Genomic DNA, 21,912 nt, shown 5'->3' on the forward strand with positions numbered 1-21,912 from the left:
TCACCTTCAATTGAACAATGTCATTATTAAATACAGACACAGGCTGACACACACACACACACACACACACACGCACACACACACACACACACACACACACACACACACACACACACACACACACACACACACATGCACACACACACACACTCCACATGTGCACACACACACACTCCACATGTGCACACACACAAACACACACACTTACTACAGGTAGCAGTGAACCGATGATTCTGCTTAATTCCACAGCGAATTAAAACAGCAGTTTGTGTTGCATGAAATCAGCATCCTTAGAAAGAAGTCTTTTTAGCATGGGTTACATACAACTGGATTAATTACTCGAAAGGGATTAAGCGTTTGAAGATAATATTAGTATAAATTAATGATAAACAGGCAACCTCATAAACAACCTGCACACAGCTGTGCCAGATGCATGATGTTCTTTAACATACTTACCGATTTTTACTTATGTTTAATTGTCTAAACATAAATTCGTATAGGTTGGCCCATTGCTCTATCCATTTTAAAATCAAATTAACAGAATATACCAGCAGAAAGGTATAATATAATACGAAACAACAAAGCCCAACCACTAATAAAGCAACTGGGAACCAATCACAGATCACTTTTACCTTCATACATAATTTGTACTACGTAGTATAGTAAACAAACGGCCTTGAGTTGCCACCTGTCTCCAGCAGTGTTCGAAGAATCTTGAACGAGACTGTACATATATACACACACACACACACACACATATATATATATATATATATATATATATATATATATATATATATATATATATATATATATATATATATATATATATATATATATATATATATATATATATATATATATATATATATATATATATATATATATATATATATATATATATATATATATATATGTAATATTCAGAAATTTCAGTGTAATTTCAAACGCCGCGCCATTGGCGATACTGAGCTTTCAAGGTCGTCGGAGGGAAGAGAGCGCTCCCTGCACATAGCGAGAGGTTGTGGAACTAGGCCTAAGTGATATTAAATGTAATTTGCCGAATTAATAATGATGCGATTCATGAAGTTAAGGGACTATTATTGAATTTGAAATTATTATAGATCGTTTATCAGTCTGAATAATGTTACGGGTGTCCCAAGGAGTTATTAGTTAGGCGGAAAATATGTCACGTAGGCCTAAGCTAACGCCTTGAGAGGACACGAGGCGGGCTCTCTCTCAGTCACGGGGAAGCATTCAGACAAACAAGACGTCCCTGCGCGTCCGTCACAGAAATAGTCACGTGGCCTAGTCACCTGTGTTGCACTATTGCAGTATAACAAGTAAGTCTCATTCGATCTCAGACAGGGTTAGATAGGGCAGTGGTAAAGTTAACAAGAGCTAACAGTGAGTTCATTTCAGGGTTTCCGTCAGAACCCACTTGACCGCGAGTTTGACTGCGAGAAGTTGGCTGCGAGAGACTGACTGCCGTTTGAGACTGCCGTTGATGATTGAGGCTTGGCGATTGTCGCCTTCAGAACGATCAGTTTAGGCTTGTCACTGGTTAGCGGGGTAGCAAAGGATCTCTTGAGTGAACGAGTGCTCCCGACAACTAAAACGACACGGGACCAGCATCAGCAGTGGGTGATTAGTTCTTACCACGGGGGTGCACAACACCACGTGTCCTCGGTCAGCTAGAAGTGTTACCTACTGGCCATAGACACCTGCTGGCGTTCTCTCTTCCTGCCCATGGACGCACTGGGAGTACACTGAGGCTATCTGAGAAAATTAATGGTCACACACTGAGGCCATGAGTCTAGGGGATACCTAAAGGAACATTTTATCTCCCTTATTACGGGTGTATGTTGAGTTGGGTGGAGCATGGTTCACGAGTATTGGTGGACCCAGTAACATATCAATAATAGTGACTATATTTGTGTGTAGTTGATACCATTTCTCAGTTACTGAGGTTATCTTGATGTGTGTGGTTTAATATTTCTTAAATAATTTTGATAGTATTGTTTTTTGAATGTTGTGTCACTAAGCGGAACCAGAGTGATACTGTGATTTAATTCTTTTAATGCATTTAATTTTTCTTTATAATTCCGATCTCAGGTATAACCTTTGTTCCCCAGAGTAGTGTTTAAGTTAGGTTAGGAATTGTGCATCTGTTGGGGTGATATTATTTTGTTGAAAGCCCTTAAGGCCTGTTTCATGTGTGCAAGCAACATTTCTTACTACTTTAAATTTATTGTTGCCTGAGTTTCTAATTATTTCAATATCATGTATAACTTTTATTCCCCAGAGTAGTGTTTTAAGTTCAAGTTAAGAGATGCACATATTGGTGTACCATTATTTGATTGTGTTTGTAGTGTTGGAGGGAATATAAGAGTCTAAATTTTACAGTGTATCTCATTCATCCCAGTCACAGACGCTATCCTTCTACGGGTCACGGACAAGTCATTTTGTTTAGTAGATTTAGGTGTTCTTGTGCTGGTTCGGGATTTTTCTCAAAGGGGCGCTTCCACTGCCATTACCATCTAACAATCTTTAATAAACCCCAAGTCAAGTGAGAAAATAAAGTCCAGTAAATTCCGACCGGTTACATATATATATATATACATATATATATATATATATTTTTTTTTTGTGTGACCAGGATTGGCCCACCCGGGCACAGGTCACTGACCCACATCGGGGCCTGGGGGGGGGGCGAAAATTTAATAATAATAATAATAGTAATAATAATAATAATAATAATAATAATAATTATAATAATAATAATAATAATAATAATAATAATAATAATAATAATAATAATAATAATAATTATAATAATAATAATAATAATAATAATAATAATATTAATAATAATAATAATAATAATAATAATAATAATAATAATAATAATAATAATAATAATAATAATTATAATAATAATATTAATAATAATAATAATAATAATAATAATAATAATAATAATTAATAATAAAGACCGCAAAGAAATACATAAATAAAAAAAAATAAAAAGTGAGAAAAAATATATGTACTGTATGTTGTGTTGTCAACAGTAAGAGAAACAATTGAGACCCTGCAGTTGTGTGTAAATGAGGCAGAATATCAGATTAGCAACTTTGGACTTGGTCACAATTCAATGTGTTGTGTGTTATTGTTACCCTCAGCTCTATAATATACAGTTTGTAGTGTGTCACTGTTTACCTTAGCTCTATAATGTACAGTGCGATGTGTGTTAATGATTTCCTCAGCTCTATAATGTAGAGTGTGTTGTGTGTTATTGTTTACTTCAGCTCTATAATTTACAGTATGTAGTGTGTTATTATTTAGCTCAGTTCTATAATGTATGTATTTCGCTAAGGCTTACTTCAGCTGTATAATGTATGTAGTGTGTTAGTGTTTACCTCAGCTCTATAATGGTTGTTTTTTGTTAATATTTACCTCAGCTCTTTACTGTATGTAGTGTGTTGGTGTTTGCCTCAGCTCTATAATGCATGTAGTATAGATTTAGAGTTTACCTCAGCTCTAATGTACAGCATGTAGTGTGTTAGTGTTTACCTCAACTCTATAATATATGTAGCGAGTTAGTGTTTAATTCAGCTCTATAACGTATGTAGTGAGTTAGTGTTTAATTCAGTTCTATAATATACAATATGCTGTGTATTAGTGTTTACCTTAGTTCTCTAATGTACAGTATGTAGTGTCTTAGTGTTTACCTCAGCTCTATTCTGTATGTGGTGAGCTAGTGTTTAACTCAGTTCTATACTGTATGTAGTGTGTCAGTGTTTACCTCAGCTCTATAATGTATGTAGTTCAGAGTTAGAGTTTAACTCAGCTCTATAATGTATGTAGTGTTGGGTTTGCCAGGACAGTCTCAGTATTGGTTTTTGTCTACTTAGTAAAAAGATAACTTAAGTAAAAACAATTTAGGTTCCTGTATAATGCTAGGATTGGTCTAGTTGTGCCACCACTGTTGGGACTCAGTGTACTATAAATGCTTTAAAATGAGATAGAGGTGACCTATATACTGTATAGCACAGAGTGGAGTGGCAGTTCAAATTGGAGAAATGCCTCTTGGAGTGCAGAAAAGAGAATTATATCTCATTATGTAGGTTTTTGCTAACTTTTCTCTGAGGGACCAGCAATTAACTTATTACTACTTTGGTATTATAAAAGCTCCATCTTATGGATGTTAAATAGAATAAAACATATTTTCTTAACAAATTAGTTAAATGAGAAGGAATCTATACAAAGCCCTTGATGAATTGACGATAATACGCTGTTAGACCAGTGAAACTATGCACCTGATTAGTGTTATTATGAATTGGGAAATTCTAGACAGCAACAGTTTTCTCATCAGATGTATGAATGATTTGAGTTTACAACCTGACCCAAAAAGTTTAATAATTTCTTCAAAAAGTGGCACTTGCTAATTTTGACATGTAAACCAGTATTTCTTAATCTCGAAAACACTTCTTCTATCTTCTTAATATTTTGTGAAACATTTTTTGTACTACTGTATGTGGATAATCGTCGAGATATGGAAAGAGTGAATGACTGACTATCCACGAAAAACAGCATTAACACTGATGGTGTATTTCATAAACCAAAGACATCCTATGAAACTGATAATTTCCAGAAGGGTACTAAAGGTTGTGATTGGGCGTGATTTTTCTGCCATCTCCATCTACCAGTATCCACTGAGTAGGTCAAGAGTAGAGAAAACCTGGTTATTATTACCTCTCGACTGCAACAGGTCTGTGAGGATAGGTATAGGATGCCTGTCCGGCACAGCGATATCACCCTAAGGTTGATTTCAGTCCCTCTCTTAGGAACAAAGAAAAGTGAGTTCCAAGGCGAATGACTTCTAAATTTAACTTTTAATCGTTAAATGACTAGTTTATGTACTGCCTTAAAATTAGCACACAAAACCTTTATCAGTTGAAGTACAATAATGCTTTGTGACATCAACATGCAGCTGAGGATATGGGTGGTCCATCAATAACAAAGCATTTTAAGTATTATAATTATAAAAGTGTGTGTGTGTGTGTGTGTGTGTGTGTGTGTGTGTGTGCGTGTGTGTGTGTATGTGTGTGTGTGTGTGTGTGTCAGTCAGTGCTGTAGCTCCAAGACCATGAACTCTACAGAATTGAAATTTGCATGTATGCTTAGGAAACCTTGAGGTTTGCACCCGGTTGATATATTTTGGATTTGACTAAAAATAATGGGGAAGAGAGAGATTAACAGGTCAAAGGGATAACATGTCTTTTGCTGTCAACACTCTCTACCGACCTGCCGGACGTAGGAACATCTCACCTCTACATGCACCAACATTTAGGGCTGCGTCACAGCGCTTTTTCCGTCAAATTTCCCGGTTCCGTCGCTGTTTCCATGAGTTGTCAACTTTTCCAGCCCATCTCGCTCAGAAGAAACGTGTCGTTTTCATCTGACTGGTTTGTGCCAATTTCTTTGGTCAAGTCAAGATCAATACTCGACATTGACAATACTTATATAAAATAAATATCGAATCACGTAAAATAACTAAATTTTAAAAGTATTCACTATCGCATTTTTAATGAACTGCGTAAGTGTAAATTTTCTTATAGATGCTGATATTCGTAAATAAATCTAATATGTTTATTTACATTGAGCCATGTGTTCAACTTCTTCACGGTCCCTCTATCTATTCCTATGTGGACATACGTGTCAGAATAATACATGATAGACAATATTAGATCTCATCGTTGCTTGTGGGACCCAAGGGACGTAGTGAAAAGAAAGGCATAAAACGTCATCTTCTTTGTTTACAATTAACGAATGCTGAAAGCCTGGCACGCTAGTTGTCTATGCGTGTGTGACAGGGCCTGCTCAGATAATTGATTTGTTTTCGAAAATTAACGCAATAAAATGACGGAAAAGGTGCTAGTGTGACGCCGCGTTTACATAAAAGGTGCTAGTGTGAAGCCGCCTTTACATAACATAAAAAACACCCTCCTATCCATTCCAATAATTTGCAAACTCCACTATGATTAATCACTTCATTGTATAAACCAACCATCATTTAAAACAGATAAAGAACCCTAAACATGATGACAAATAGATAAAAAAATCAATGTTACTGTATTGCAAATGAAGCCCAACATGGCCTGGTTTGTAATCAGACATGTTCACTTAGCAGGTAATACCATACAAAATCATTTGGGCGTTGTTTTGTGTTTGATCTTAATTTAACCGTTACTAGCTAGTAGGTAATAGGCAGCTACCAAACAGAGAGGTACTACCGCCTGGGAAGATATGGGAAGCATAATGTGTTGTCTAATGGTAGATCCTGCTGACATATGGCATCACGAAAATTGTGACAAAGTCCCAGGTTGCTGATCTGTCTTTCTTCCTCATTTACACACAATTGCAGGGTCTCAATTGTCTCTCTTACTTTTGACAACACAACATATATTATAACCTTTCTCACTCTTGATCTATTCTATTCTTTCTATTCTTTTATTCTCCTATATTATCACTTGGCAATAATATTAAAGTGAGGCCTTCTTGGAATGGTCCCACTGGTCGGGAAGGTTGTGGACTCCAGAGCCGACTTGATGATCATTAAGCTACTGGGGCCTCAACTGACGTCACCACGGTTGCTGGAGGATCGGCTTTCTTCACACTCCATTTGTCCAACATTTGCGGCCTGAGATCCAAATTTTCTTCTGTGGAGCACCATCTATTAAACTCTTCCACCGACCCCTTACTGCTATCTGAACTTCAACTGACCAAAGCAGCTTCAACCAAACTTTTTCAAATCTCCAACTACAACCTTTATGCCTCTTTCCGTTCTTAGGGAGGTGTATGCACCTACCTCAACACACGCACACCTATCGCCCGACTCACGAATCTTGAATCTTCTCTTTCTGTCATCTCGTTCAAAATATCTCTGCCAACTATGACTATTTTCTTTGTTTTCTATACTGTTCTCCCAACTCTACCAACTATTTGGAACTCTTTGGCTATCTCACTTCTTGCCATGAGTCGTTGTTATTCCCACACCCCAACACCGAGATCATCTACCTAGGAGATTTCAATGTACATCACAGAGAGTGGCTTGGCTCTGCAAGGGATGGCCCAGGTTGAGCTGAGGCACTCTCTTTTTCCTTACTTAATGATCTGGAACATATAATCAAACACCCTACACGTGTTCCAGATCGACGCGATGAACTTACTAACATACTTGATCTTTGTTTTACCTGTAACCTCTCACACTATTCATAATCAATTTCTGCCCCCTTATGGTCTTCTGATCACAATCCTATTTCTATTAAATCAAACTGGGCACGACCATCTCCCCCACCCCCCGATGAACGCCAAAGATGGCACTATCGGAGGCCAAACTGGCAATCATTGCGACAATTCTTCTCCTACTTTACTTGGGATGAATGTTGCTTTTCCACTCGGCACGCCTCGGTATGTGCTGACAGCATTGATAGGATTATAGTGGTTTGAGTGCATTTATCCCATCTTCTACCAAAATTTTTACATGACAATCATGGTCTGATCGATCCTGTTCTTTTGCATTTAGGGAGAGAGAGATAAGGCGTGTGAAGCTATGACACTATATCCTTCTCCTGTTAATCACTCCTCTTTCGTTACTTCTAGGAATCGTTGTAAGGCTATTCTTCGTTGGGTCATGCGGAATTTAAAAAAAAAAGAAGGCCGCTCACCTGACTAACTCTTCTACTAGTTAATCCTTCTGATCCTTGAACAAAAACATCTGTAATAACTTCTGCACTTCTTTTCCCCCTCTCTTCAGACCTGACAACTCTATAGCCAACTCTCCCCCTGAGAAAGCCAATCTCTTTGGCACCTTATTCTCCTCTAATTCCACCTTAGACGATTCTAATTCTCTCCCTCCTACTCTTGCTCCTCCTACTGAACCTATGCATTTTCCTATAATCTCCACTCGCAGGGTTGCTGGTGTGTTATCCAGGTTGGATATGAGTAAGGCGCATGGACCGAACGGAATAACCCCCTCGTATTCTGAGGAAGAGTGCTGAAATTCTAGCCCCTGTGCCTTCTCGCCTCCTTGGCTTCTGCCTCAAAACCCAAACTTTTCCTTTTTCTTGGAAGCATGCCTTGGTTCAGCCCATCCCGAAGAAGGGTGACCATTCCAATCCCTCTAACTATCGCCCCATTATCCTAACTTCGTCCCTCTCTAAGATTTTCGAAACTATCTTGTACTCTTATTTTCTCCGTGACCTTGAACGCCTTTATCTTTTGTCGGATCACTAGCATGGCTTTCGCCAGGCGAGATGTACTGGTGATCTGCTCTCCAACTGCACCCATCTTTGATCATCCTCTCTTAGGGATTATGGGGATACTTTCGTCGTGTCCTTCGACATCTCTTTGCTTTCTAAACTTCCCTCTTATAGTTTCTCTCCCCCAATTTGTTCTCCAATTTCTAGCTTCCTTGAGAACCGATCCATGGCAGTTGTTATCGAGGGGTCGATCTCTCGCTCTTTCTCTACCAATAGTGGTGTCTCACAGGGTTCTGTTCGTTCACCTACTCTCTTCCTTCTTTTTATCAATGATTAATTTCACACTACGACTAGTTCTATCCATTCTTACGCTGATGATTCTACTCTTCACTCTTCTTCACATTTTCCCTTTCCCTTAATTCTCAAATTAGATCTGTTTCTAGAGCTGATATAATTTAATCTATCAATGGGGGTCTGTGCAGCATCTCCGAATGCGGAGTTAGAAACCTGGTTAAATTCAATAGTAATAAAACACATTATTACCAATTACACCTTCCAAATTAAATGATCTTCCACCAATCACATTTCACGACGGAACCATTCTGCCAAATTCTAAAATAGATATGATAGCCCTCACCATTTCCTCTAATATGCCAGAGAAGCCACACATCCACAAGATTGCTAAAGCTTTCTCCCGAAAGATGGGAATGCTGTACAGATGCCGTAGCTACTTCACTCCTGAACAGTTACTACAAGTATATAAGGGATTCATTCTTCCTAACTTGGAGTACTGCTCTCATATCTGGGGTGGCTCTTCTTCTGTATAACTGTTAGATAGGGTGGAATCAAAGGCATCTCATCTCATTTACTCCTCCTTTAGTTGATAATCTCTCTTCCTTTTTTCTTCGTTGCAATGTTGCTTAACTCTCTCTCTTTTACAGGTTCTTTGATGGGCAATTTCCGGTGGATTTGGCCATGCGCTCGTAACACACCCGCCCGCGGTGCCCACCGTTTCTCTGTGGATGTCGGTTACACTAGAATAACCCGTTATAGTACATCCTTCTTTCCTCACACAGCTAAGATGTGGAGTGTTCTGCCTTCTTCTGTGTTTCCATACTCATACAATCTGTCTCAATTCAAAAAGCTGGTTTTCCGGCATCTTCGATTAATATAAAGTTTTTATTTTTCTATTTGTAATTTCTATTTATTCTTATTTTTTCGCCCTCTATGCCTCGTTGTGGGTCGATGTCCTGTGCCCGGGTCGGCTATTCCCCGTAAAAAAATAAATAAAAAATGCATTCTCACATCTTCAGTTATGAGAAATATTGTGTAAACATTTGACAATCACTACACTACGGCATGTGTCCTAAATATGTTACGAAGGTGGAAATTTGGGGTTTTACCTTAGTGGTCAGCCATCCCCCCAAAGGTGGATTTCCCTCATTAAAAACACATCTATTTTTTGTGCCTTTGCTACGCACGGTCAAACTTTTTAAAATACATAACTGAAATATGGTATGATAATGTAATTTTAGCCCCGAGAAGAAAAAGGCTGTCCAAATTGACGAGGAAGGGGTCTTGGGGTGTGCATTTCGGTGTTACTGTTCAGCTTCGGATAGAAATAACTGACTCTTTGTTCACTATGGCATGATCAAAGGCTCAGAGTTTTAGGTTGCACAAATTTATTATATTTATAAAATAGGTAAAAAAGACTCAACACACACGCTTGCAGTTTATTAATAGAGGGAACTGCAGCATGAGATAAAATGAACATAAATATATTATGGTATTTTTTTTTACTGCAATTCATGTGAAACCACCTCTTTGGCTGGTCTAAAATAATAGCCTCGCGAGAATCATTTTCCAGTTTACCCATGTTATGTATGCCTTGGTTGTCTCCACATGGTCCAGTAGCATTCTGAATGCCTAATTAATAAGGGGTGAGCTACTCACAGCGGGACAATGGGCACAATCTCAAAGTAAACAGCCTCTAGTTCGGCTGTGAAAATATCAGAAGCTGAAACACCATCAACCGCCTTTACCGTGGAATCACTTAGTAACGGTTTCTTTTGATACTGTACGTTCTATGAGCACAGCCCATGACGGGCATTTACTGTAGACAAATTATACAGTACACCATCTCCATCGAGAGTAAGTACATAGAATATTTTTTACCCGTAGTGATATTGTGCGATTTATTCAGTACGTTGCTTCAGATGTTACCCTATCAATCAACACAGATTCCTCTACTCTAAACGTTCTCGGTATGTTTTTCCCAATTCTCCAAGGTTTGGTGTCTTTCTGGGAACCCAGTTCTTAGTGTAATTCATCCATCCCAGTCTCTGCCTTCCCTTTGCCCTGTAATACTTCTGTTATTATCCCCTCATCCCAAATTATCGGACCAAATTATTTAATTTTATTTTTCTGTACATTTCAAGTATTTCTCTTGAACTATTTGCTCATCTTATTACTTCTCCATTTGTTTTCCAGTTAGTGTAGATTATTCTTAGCATTCGCTTATAACACCACATTTCAAAGGCCTTCAACCTCTTTCTGGTGTCTCTGAAAGTGTTTATGCTTCTGTCCTATACATCAGTCCCTTTTATTATGTCTTTCAGATTATTAAATGCTGTTTAATTTGCCCTATTCATATTTTTATTTTTTCCGTACATCTACCATCACAGCTAATGTTGCTTCCCAAATACAATTTTTTTTCCACTTGTTTAAGTTCCCTGTTGCTTACCATAATTTTCATTTTAGATAGTAGGTCGTAGGCAGCTATCAAACAGGGAGGTACTACCGCCTGGGAAGATATTGGAAGCATAATGTGTTGTCTAATGGTAGATCCTGCTGCCATATGGCACCAAAATTTTTTTGACAAAGTCCCAGGTTGCTGATCTGACTTTCTGCCTCACTTACATACAATTGCCGAGTCTTAATTGTTTCTTTTACTGTTGACAACACAACATATATGATGTATGTCGTTTCTCACTCATGATTTATTTTTTATTTTTGTATGATTTATGGGTATTATTTTTATTATTATTACTATTATTTTATTTATTATTTTTTATTAATTATTATTACTATTATTATTATTTTTTTTATTATTATTATTATTATCAATATTATTATTATTATTATTATTATTATTATTATTATTATTATTATTATTATTATTATTATTATTATTATTATTATTATTATTATGATTATTATTATTATTATCATTATTACTATTATCATTATATTTTCGCCCCCCAGGCCCGAATATGGGTGAGGGACCTGTGCCCGGGTGGGCTAATCCAATCTGGAAATAACCATTACTTTAGTATTTACAGCATTAAATCTTAAACTATATTTTGTACCTCTTTTCCATTAATCTATCAGCGAGTTTTTGCAATGCCTCTTCACTATAAAAACACAACCCCTGATTACTGCAACGAAGAGAGTTGTGCGTACAATGAACCTACTTGAAAAAATGATCACACTAACGAGCAATTTGCTAAACTGAAAAAAAGTTAAAATTCGAGGATATTAACACCTACTGCTGTGCCTTATTTGTTTACAAATCTACCAATCACTTGATTGGCAATGATTATTTTCAGTTCCAAAATAATCATAGAGGCAATTTAAGAAACCCAGAGCTATTAAGATCCACCCCCATGCGCTCCTCTCAGTCCCAGACCTCCATAAAATATTATGGGGTGAAGGTGTGGAACAACTTACCCCCAGCCATCCGAGCAAAGACGACGTTCCCTTCCTTAAAATCACCTCTAAAAAAAATATCTATTGTCTAAGTATTAATATTTTTGTAGTACCTACTTTATATTCCTACTTTTATTGTACCACCAAAACCATTATATCATAAATTGTCATGTAGATAGATAGAAATTACCATTGCAATAATTAAATTTGCCGACAATACATGATACAGCTCTCTCCTCTTGTTTCATCTTAATACAACCCATGTTGTACTACTTCCCTCCCTTATCATATTAATGTAAAATAACTCCATTGTAAAATATGTATATAATTAAAATATAAATGTAAAAAAAAATAACTAAGTGATAACCGTGGATTCCAGTTAGATTTTCAGGGCAAACGTAAGGAAAATTCCACAAAAGTCCCAGATTTCAGAAGGGCAAACTTTGATAGTTTGAAGAGGCAGTTGAGAGAAGGGGTATCACGTTTGGGGGTGAACTATACCGACCTCACCCCACCCATGAACCTGATGGTTGAAACCGACCTGATTACAAGATCTGAGATTGCAGAGTTCCACGACAATCTAAATAATGCATTACTTAATGCACAAATGCAGAACATACCATACAAAAAACTCAGATCAGACAACAATGACCCTAAATGGATAAATAATTATTTAAAGAACATTATTGGCCAAACGAAGGCTATAGGTAGAAGGATAAATCGTGGCGAAATTTACCTCTCGGATAATTATAAGGTATTGGCCAGTAGGGTTAAGACCGAGATAAGGAAAGCAAAGAGGAATAATGAGGTGAAGATAGCAAGGGAGGCGAAGACAAACCCCAAAGGATTCTATCAAATGTATCAAACTAAAACATGAGAAAAGATTGGACCAATACAGTCAGATACCGGCGAGCTAACTGATAACGACGGAGAAATGAGCAATAATCTGAATAAATATTTTTGAACAGTTTTCACCATCGAAAATTTAAACATGATACCCGAGGCACCGACTCTATTTAGAGATAGTGAAGAAAACAAATTAAGCGAGATAGTAGTGACTAGTAACGATGTTAGTAAACTAATAGACAAACTAAAGCCTAATAAGTCACCTGGTCCCGATGAGATATTTGCCAGAGTATTAAAGGAATGTAAGGAAGAGCTTAGCAAAGTTGTTTAACATGTCCTTAAAAGCAGGTGTAGTACCAGAATCCTGGAGGATACCGAATGTAATACCGATTTTCAAGAGGGGGATAGACCACTATCCTCTAACTACGGCCCAATCAGTCTAACATCAATAGTTGGCAGATTACTGGGAGCAATCATTTCAAACTCTATTCGAAATCACCTGGAGAAGCACCAATTGATATAATGATTCCCAGCATGGTTTCACTAGTGGGCGTTCATGCCTAACTAAACTATTAACATTTTTTTCTTCAGTTTTCCGATCGGTGGACGAGGGGGCACAATTATGATGTGGTACATCTCGACTTTAGCAAAGCCTTCGACAGAGTCCCCCACGAAAGACTAATTAGAAGGGTAGAAGCACATGTCATCAAAGGTAATATCCTTAAATGGATTAGGGCGTAGTTACAGGACAGGAAACAGCGAGTGAGCATAAACGGCACTAAATCCCATTGGAGCAACGTCTCTAGTGGAGTTCCCCAAGGTTCAATACATGGACCATTATTATTTATTATATACATAAACGACATAGATATCGGCATAGACAGCAACATAAGTAAATTTGCTGATGACTCTAAAATAGGACGTGTAATTAAATCTGACTAGGACTCTGCAAAACTACAGGAAGATCTAAACAAATTTTTCGAATGGTCTGAAAAATGGCAGATAAAATTCAACGTGGACAAATGTAAAGTACTCAGCATAGGAGCTGTAAACAGGGAAACCAGTTACCAGATGAACAATGATGCCATTGAGAAATCCGACTGTGAGAGAGATTTAGGAGTAATGATAAGTAGGAACCTTAAGCCAAGTAAACAATGTGTTTTTGCTCGTAACAAGGCTAATAAGGTACTTGGGTTCATACAAAGGAGTGTTAGTTACAAGACTAGCGAGGTCATCTTACTATTATGTCTTGGGCTTGTGAGACCTCACCTGGATTACGCAGCTCAGTTCTGGTCACCGTATTACAGAAGGGATATAGAATCCTTGGAAAGAATTCAGAGGAGAATGACAAGCATTATCCAGGGCATTAGGAACCTTGAGTATAGAGACAGGTTAAAGAATCTTAATTTGCACTCCCTCGAGAGACGTAGAGCGAGGGGCGACTTGATAGAGGTGTATAAATGGAAGTCAGGGCTAAACAAAGGGAACATTACAAAAGTACTCAAACTGTCCAACCAGGAGCGAACTCGTAACAATGGTTTTTAACTAGACAAATTTAGATTTAGGCGCGGAATAGGTAAACACTGGTTTGGAAACATAGTAGTGGATGAATGGAACAAGTTACCAAATATCATCATTAACTCGAATACGCTGGATAGCTTCAAACATAAGTTGGATGCTTATATGAGCAATAGGTGTTGGGTGTAAATGGGATTGCCCAGTATGGGCCAATAGGCCCGCTGCAGTTTCCTCCATTCTTATGTTCTTATGTTCATATATGTTCTTACTACCACCATGTTAAGTGTACTATTTTAGATTACACTTTACGTTACATAATATTTCCTTGAGGTAAATGTACAGTATATATCAGGTGCCTTCAAGAGAGCTCAGGCTCTCAACTGGCTTAGCCATGTCAATATTGTTATTATTATCGACTCTGTATCTGTATTTTTCTGGCTAAATAAACTGTTTTAATATCATTATCAATGTCTCTCTGCGATAAGAGCAGTATCATTTGCAAAGCATATACTTGATATTGCTTTACCATTAACTTTTAGTCCTTCATTATCCATAATAACTTCTCTCATTAAAATTTCTGAATATATATTATACAAAGTTAGAGATAGACCACAGACTTGCCTTACTCCCTGTCTAATTGTGAACAAATTGGTAAGTTCATTATTTACCAACACTGCAACTTCCTGCTACCAGTAAGGATTCCTTACAATTTTAATATCTCCTTCATTAATACCCTTTTTTCCAAGATCTTTATAATTTTATTGTGCTTTACATTATCAAAAGCTTTTTCAAAATTAACAAAGCATTCAAATTTCTTCGGACCTCTAAAGCCCTTTCACTCAAAAATTTGAAACCAAATAATGCTTCTCTAGTTCTCTTTCCCTTCATGAATCCATTTTGCTCTTTTTATTCTAAACTTTATATTTAATGAAATTTTGCAGGCATGATTTATTAATTTTGTTGTTTTAAACTGGGTTCACTCTAAGGCTCTTGGCTTTTTAGGTAATAACACAAATAATGATTTTTGAAATCACTGGGAAGGTCTCTTATAGAATTACGTGCATATTTTAGTAAAACATATTTTCCTGTTCTTGCCTATTTGTTTATAAACTATGCTAGAAGCTAATCAATCCCACAAGCTTCATCAGTTTTCATTTTGCTCACAGCTGCCTCAACTTCTGCTTCCAGAATTGTCATTTCGATCTTTATTTCCTTTACGTTTCTTACTTCCACTCTATCCTTATCATTGTATAGTTCTTCTACGTACTGTACCCATCTCTCTTATATTTCGTCTGCTACAAACATACACTTATTGTCTTTGCTTTTATTAGTCCCACTCCATTTATTTCCTTTTTCTGGTTCATTTGTTTACCCCTTTCTGTATATTTCTCTATATTATACTTAATTCTGCTTTCTGTCATCATCTTCAGTCTCCTTGCAGTTCCTTTCTAGATCATCTTTCTTGGCCTGTCTGCATTCCCGTTTGAATTTCTTTGTTAATCTTTATGTAAGACTCACTTCGCTTTCTCATATTTCTTCGTTTATTTATATGCTTTAAAATTTTATTTGTCATCCACTTACTTTAAGCCTCGTTCTTCCAATGCCCTATAAGTTTTTCCCCAGCCTCTAACATTACTTCTTTGTAATTGTTAAATTATTGTCCTGGTCCTTCTTCACGAAAGTCATCCTCTAGCAATACTGAAAACCTACTTTTGCTTTTAATTTCATATTCTATTCCTGCCCTTGCATTGAGTTTACCTAATTCTCATTTGATTCTGTCCACATATTTTATTTTTAATTTCTGGAGTTTTAGCCTCACTAAATTCATTAATGGGACGTGATCCGACCAACAATCTGCTCCTGGATAGGTCTTGGTTCGGGTTATTGAATTTCTGAATCTTTCCTGAATTAAAATGTAATCTATTTTATTTCTGACCATGTTGTTTACTATGTCTTGGGGTGAGACCCATGTATAAAGATGACTAGGGTATTGTTCAAACAATGTATTTACAATTATCATCATGTTTTCTTTAAAAAAGCCATTTAAGATTTATCCTGTCGCATTTCTATTACCCAACTCATGTGGTCCTACTTCTGGTGCAACTTTCTCTTTCTCTACTTTTTTGTTAAAATCATCCATTATAATCAGACAATCATAAAACTTTTCGGTGTCTTTTGTTTTCTTTAAATCTTAAAAAAAAAATTCTAATACTTCATCCTCACTAGCATTTGCTGTTACATAAACATGTATTATTACCAATTTCATTTAGTATTAAACTTGACCAATCAAACTCTCTCTGACACTGCCCCGTATCCCTTTACACTACTGTTCAACTTCTGGTTTACAAGAATATCAACACCTCTCTCATGTTTTACACCACCTGAATTTATGAAGCAAGAATCTTCACCATAATGCTTTTTGAACCGGTCCATCTTAGTTCACTTAGTCCCAGAATGTCCCACCGCAATATTTAAATTTTCCTATAAACATTTCATATTCACATGCCTCATATAATGACCTTACATACCATGTTCCAATCCTAATTTTATGTTTGTTCATTTTTAAACTTTCCTTCGTGTTTAATGTCCAAGGCTTAGTATTGCTCGGGTAGTACTTGCTAGCTTTCGATGGCACACTACCCGCAACCACGGGAGACAATGTGGTTTGACCTTTTGGTGACGATAATCAAACTTTAATGCCAAACACTCGTTTCTTTTGTCTTTCTATGGTTTTGAAGAGCAAGAAATTAAGTTAATGAGAATGGATGCCTCAAACCTTTTCTATATAAGCTTCCTGAAACAAAGGTTGCAACATTCGAGAAGATTTCCCGTTTTTCTCCTGGGTTGTCTCAGCATGCCTTGCTCTCTTACCTAGATCTTCACTTGATAACGAAAAAAAAGGGTTCGCTATCACTGCAAGTCGTCAAGGAAAATTATCTACATTATACAAAAGATCACGTTCAGTAAGAAATGAAGGGCGTGGGACATGAGGATCCCTGATAATTTACAGGAGTTTTCTACTGTACCTTATAACAAGGACGACCATTACTGTCTCTTATAACGAGAACGACCACTACACTACTGTCTCTAATAAATGGACGACCGCTACTGTCTCTACAGCAGGACAGCAAGGAGGACAACTACTGTCTCTTATAACAAGGACGACCACTACTATCTCTTATAACAATTCTTAAAGCAAGGACGACCACTACTGTCTCTTATAACTAGGACGACCACTACTATTTCTTATAACAAATCTTAAAGCAAGGACGACCACGACTATCTCTTATAACAAATCTTAAGGCAAAGACGACCACTACTGTCTCTTATAACAATGACGAATACGACTGTCTCTTATAACAAGCACAACCACTACTGTCTCTTATAACAAGGACGACCACTACTTTTTCTTATAACAATGACGACCACTACTGTCTCTTATAACACGCACAACCACTACTGTCTCTTATAACAAGGACGACCATTACTGTCTCTTATAACAAGAACGACCACTACACTACTGTCTCTAATGAATGGACGACCGCTACTGTCTCTACAGCAGGACAGCAAGGAGGACAACTACTGTCTCTTATAACAAGGACGACCACTACTATCTCTTATAACAATTCTTAAAGCAAGGACGACCACTACTGTCTCTTATAACTAGGACGACCACTACTATTTCTTATAACAAATCTTAAAGCAAGGACGACCACGACTATCTCTTATAACAAATCTTAAGGCAAAGACGACCACTACTGTCTCTTATAACAATGACGAATACGACTGTCTCTTATAACAAGCACAACCACTACTGTCTCTTATAACAAGGACGACCACTACTTTCTTTTATAACAATGACGACCACTACTGTCTCTTATAACACGCACAACCACTACTGTCTCTTATAACAAGGACGACCACTACTTTCTCTGATAACAATGACGACCACTACTGTTTCTTATAACAAGCACAACCACTATTGTCTCTTATAACAATGACGACCACTACTTTCTCTTATAACAATGACGACCACTACTGTTTCTTATAACACGCACAACCACTACTGTCTCTTATAACAAGGACGACCACTACTTTCTCTTATAACAATGACGACCACTACTGTTTCTTATAACAAGGAGAACCACTACTTACTCTTATAACTAGGACGACCACTACTGTTTATTATAACAATGACGACCACTACTGTCTCTTATAAGTAAGACGACCACTACTGTCTCTTATAACAAGGACAACCACTACTGTCTCTTATAACAATGACGACCACTACTGTCTCTTATAACAAGGACAACCACTACTGTCTCTTATAACTAGGACGACCACTACTGTTTATTATAACAATGACGACCACTACTGTCTCTTATAAGTAGGACGACCACTTCTGTCTCTTATAACAAGGACAACCACTACTGTCTCTTATAACAATGACGACCACTACCGTCTCTTATAACTAGGACCATCACTACTGTCTCTTATAAGTAGGACGACCACTACTGTCTCTTATAACAAGCACAACCACTACTGTCTCTTATAACAATGACGACCACTACTTTTTCTTATAACAATGACGACCACTACTGTCTCTTATAACAATGACGACCACTACTGTCTCTTATAACAAGCACAACCACTACTGTCTCTTATAACAATGACGACCACTACTGTCTCTTATAACAAGCACAACCACTACTGTCTCTTATAACAAGGACGACCATTACTGTTTCTTATAACAAGGACAACCACTACTGTCTCTTATAACTAGGACGACCATTACTGTCTCTTATAACAAGCACAACCACTACTTTCTCTTATAACAATGACGACCACTACTGTTTCTTATAACAAGGACAACCACTACTGTCTCTTATAACAATGACGACCACTACTGTCTCTTATAACAAGGACAACCACTACTGTCTCTTATAACTAGGACAACCACTACTGTCTCTTATAACAATGACGACCACTACCGTCTCTTATAACTAGGACCATCACTACTGTCTCTCATAAGTAGGACGACCACTGCTGTCTCTTATAACAAGCACAACCACTACTGTCTCTTATAACAATGACGACCACTACTTTTTCTTATAACAATGACGACCATTACTGTCTCTTATAACAAGGACGACCACTACTGTCTCTTATAACAATGACAACCACTACTGTCTCTTATAACAAGCACAACCACTACTGTCTCTTATAACAAGGACGACCATTACTGTTTCTTATAACAAGGACAACCACTACTGTCTCTTATAACTAGGACGACCATTACTGTCTCTTATAACAAGCACAACCATTACTTTCTCTTATAACAATGACGACCACTACTGTTTCTTATAACAAGGACAACCACTACTGTCTCTTATAACTAGGACGACCACTCCTGATTATTATAACAATGACGACCGCTACTGTCTCTTATAAGTAGGACGACCACTACTGTCTCTTATAACACGGACAACCACTACTGTCTCTTATAACAATGACGACCACTACTGTCTCTTATAACAATGACGACCACTACTGTCTCTTATAACACGCACAACCACTACTGTCTCTTATAACAAGGACAACCACTACTGTCTCTTATAACAATGACAACCACTACTGTCTCTTATAACAAGGACAACCACTACTGTCTCTTATAACTAGGACGACCACTACTGTTTCTTATAACTAGGACGACCACTACTGTTTATTATAACAATGACGACCACTACTGTCTCTTATAGCTCGCACAACCACTACTGTCTCTTATAACAAGGACAACCACTACTTTCTCTTATAACAATGACAACCACTACTGTCTCTTATAACAATGACGACCACTACTTTCTCTTATAACAATGACGACCACTACTGTTTCTTATAACAAGGACAACCACTACTGTCTCTTATAACTAGGACGACCACTAATGTTTCTTATAACAATGACGACCACTACTGTCTCTTATAAGTAGGACGACCACTACTGTCTTTTATAACAAGCACAAAAACTACTGTCACTTATAACAATGACGACCACTACTGCCTCTTATAACAATGACGACCCCTACTCAGCCTACTGTCTCTTATAACAAGCACAACCGCTACTGTCGCTTATAACAATGACGACCACTACTGTCTCTTATAACAATGACGACCACTACTGTCTCTTATAACAAGGACAACCACTACTGTCTCTTATAACAAGGACGACCATTTCTGTCTCTTATAACTAAGACGACCACTACTGTTTCTTATAACAATGACGACCATTACTGTCTCTTATAACAAGGACGACCACTACTTTCTCTTATAACAATGACGACCACTACTGTCTCTTATAACAAGCACAACCACTACTGTCTCTTATAACAATGACGACCACTACTGTCTCTTATGACAGTGACGACCACTACTGTCTCTTATAACAAGGACGACCGCTACTTTCTCTTATAACAATGACGACCACTACTGTCTCTTATAACAAGGACGACCACTACTTTCTCTTATAACAATGACGACCACTACTGTCTCTTATAACAAGGACGACCGCTACTTTTTCTTATAACAATGACGACCACTACTGTCTTTTTATAACTAGGACGACCACTACTGTCTCTTATAAGTAGGACGACCACTACTGTCTCTTATAAGTAGGACGACCACTACTGTCTCTTATAAGTAGGACGACCACTACTGTCTCTGATAACAAGGTCGACGACTACTGTCTTTTTATAACAAGGACGACTACTACTGTCTCTTATATCAAGGACGGACACTACTGTCCTTATAAAAAGGACGTCTACTACTGTCTCTTATAACAAGGACGGACACTACTGTCCTTATAAAAAGGACGACCACTATTGTCTTTTCATAACAAGGACGACCACTATCAGTGGAGGTTTGCTGAATTTACGCTGTCACCAGGCAAAATAATAAGACTCATATTTAAAATACACGAAATGTGGAAGGATACTTTAAATTTCTACCAATTCATGCGAAAATATCTTTAATCATTCAACATAAAAATGGTATCAGTCATCACTGGTAGGTAGTAAGTGATGCCATACAACTAATGGAGATACAATCAAAGAACAGCCATTCCCTAGTATCTGCTTCTTAGCCATAGAACTAAAGGCTGACTAAAAGCAAGTAGGTTTTATTAGCATTGCGGCCCATAGCAGTACAAGCTTTAATGACAGCTGGATAGTTACCGCTCATCTAAGTTTCAAAGGGACTCATTTGCATCAGTAGGCTCACTGGAAAGGCTCAGTTTCTGATGTCGTGATCTTACTTAATTATCACACGGACACGATTTAATCTGCATCAGTTAATCTATGACATGCTTTTGCCTGGAAGGGTCTCCACTCTAGAATGCTTTTAAAAAGATGTTTTGTGAATTAATTCAGTGTTGCACAATATAGACATAATAATATTTAACTTTGTTTCAATTTACAGGATATATGTGTGGTTGCTTCCTACGCAACAGGCCAGTGGAGCGATGTTCATTGTTCAAATGTGTATGGTTATGTCTGCATGACGAAGCAAGGTACTGTACTGTATG

The 21,912-nt window shown here is 37.4% G+C and overlaps 1 protein-coding gene across 1 annotated transcript in view; it reads left to right on the forward strand.

Annotated features, from left to right (window-relative positions):
* The window catches only part of LOC121867236 (macrophage mannose receptor 1-like), a 255,702-nt gene that overhangs the window by 190,934 nt on the left and 42,856 nt on the right, over positions 1-21,912 (forward strand). Inside the window, exon 14 of the mRNA XM_042367088.1 lies at positions 21,807-21,897. Coding sequence (XP_042223022.1) covers positions 21,807-21,897 — 91 coding nt within the window. The remainder of the gene's footprint in view (positions 1-21,806; positions 21,898-21,912) is intronic.

Source organism: Homarus americanus, unplaced genomic scaffold (genome assembly GCF_018991925.1).
Source record: "Homarus americanus isolate GMGI-L3 unplaced genomic scaffold, GMGI_Hamer_2.0 scaffold6317, whole genome shotgun sequence".
Classification (NCBI taxonomy): Eukaryota; Metazoa; Arthropoda; class Malacostraca; order Decapoda; family Nephropidae; genus Homarus; species Homarus americanus.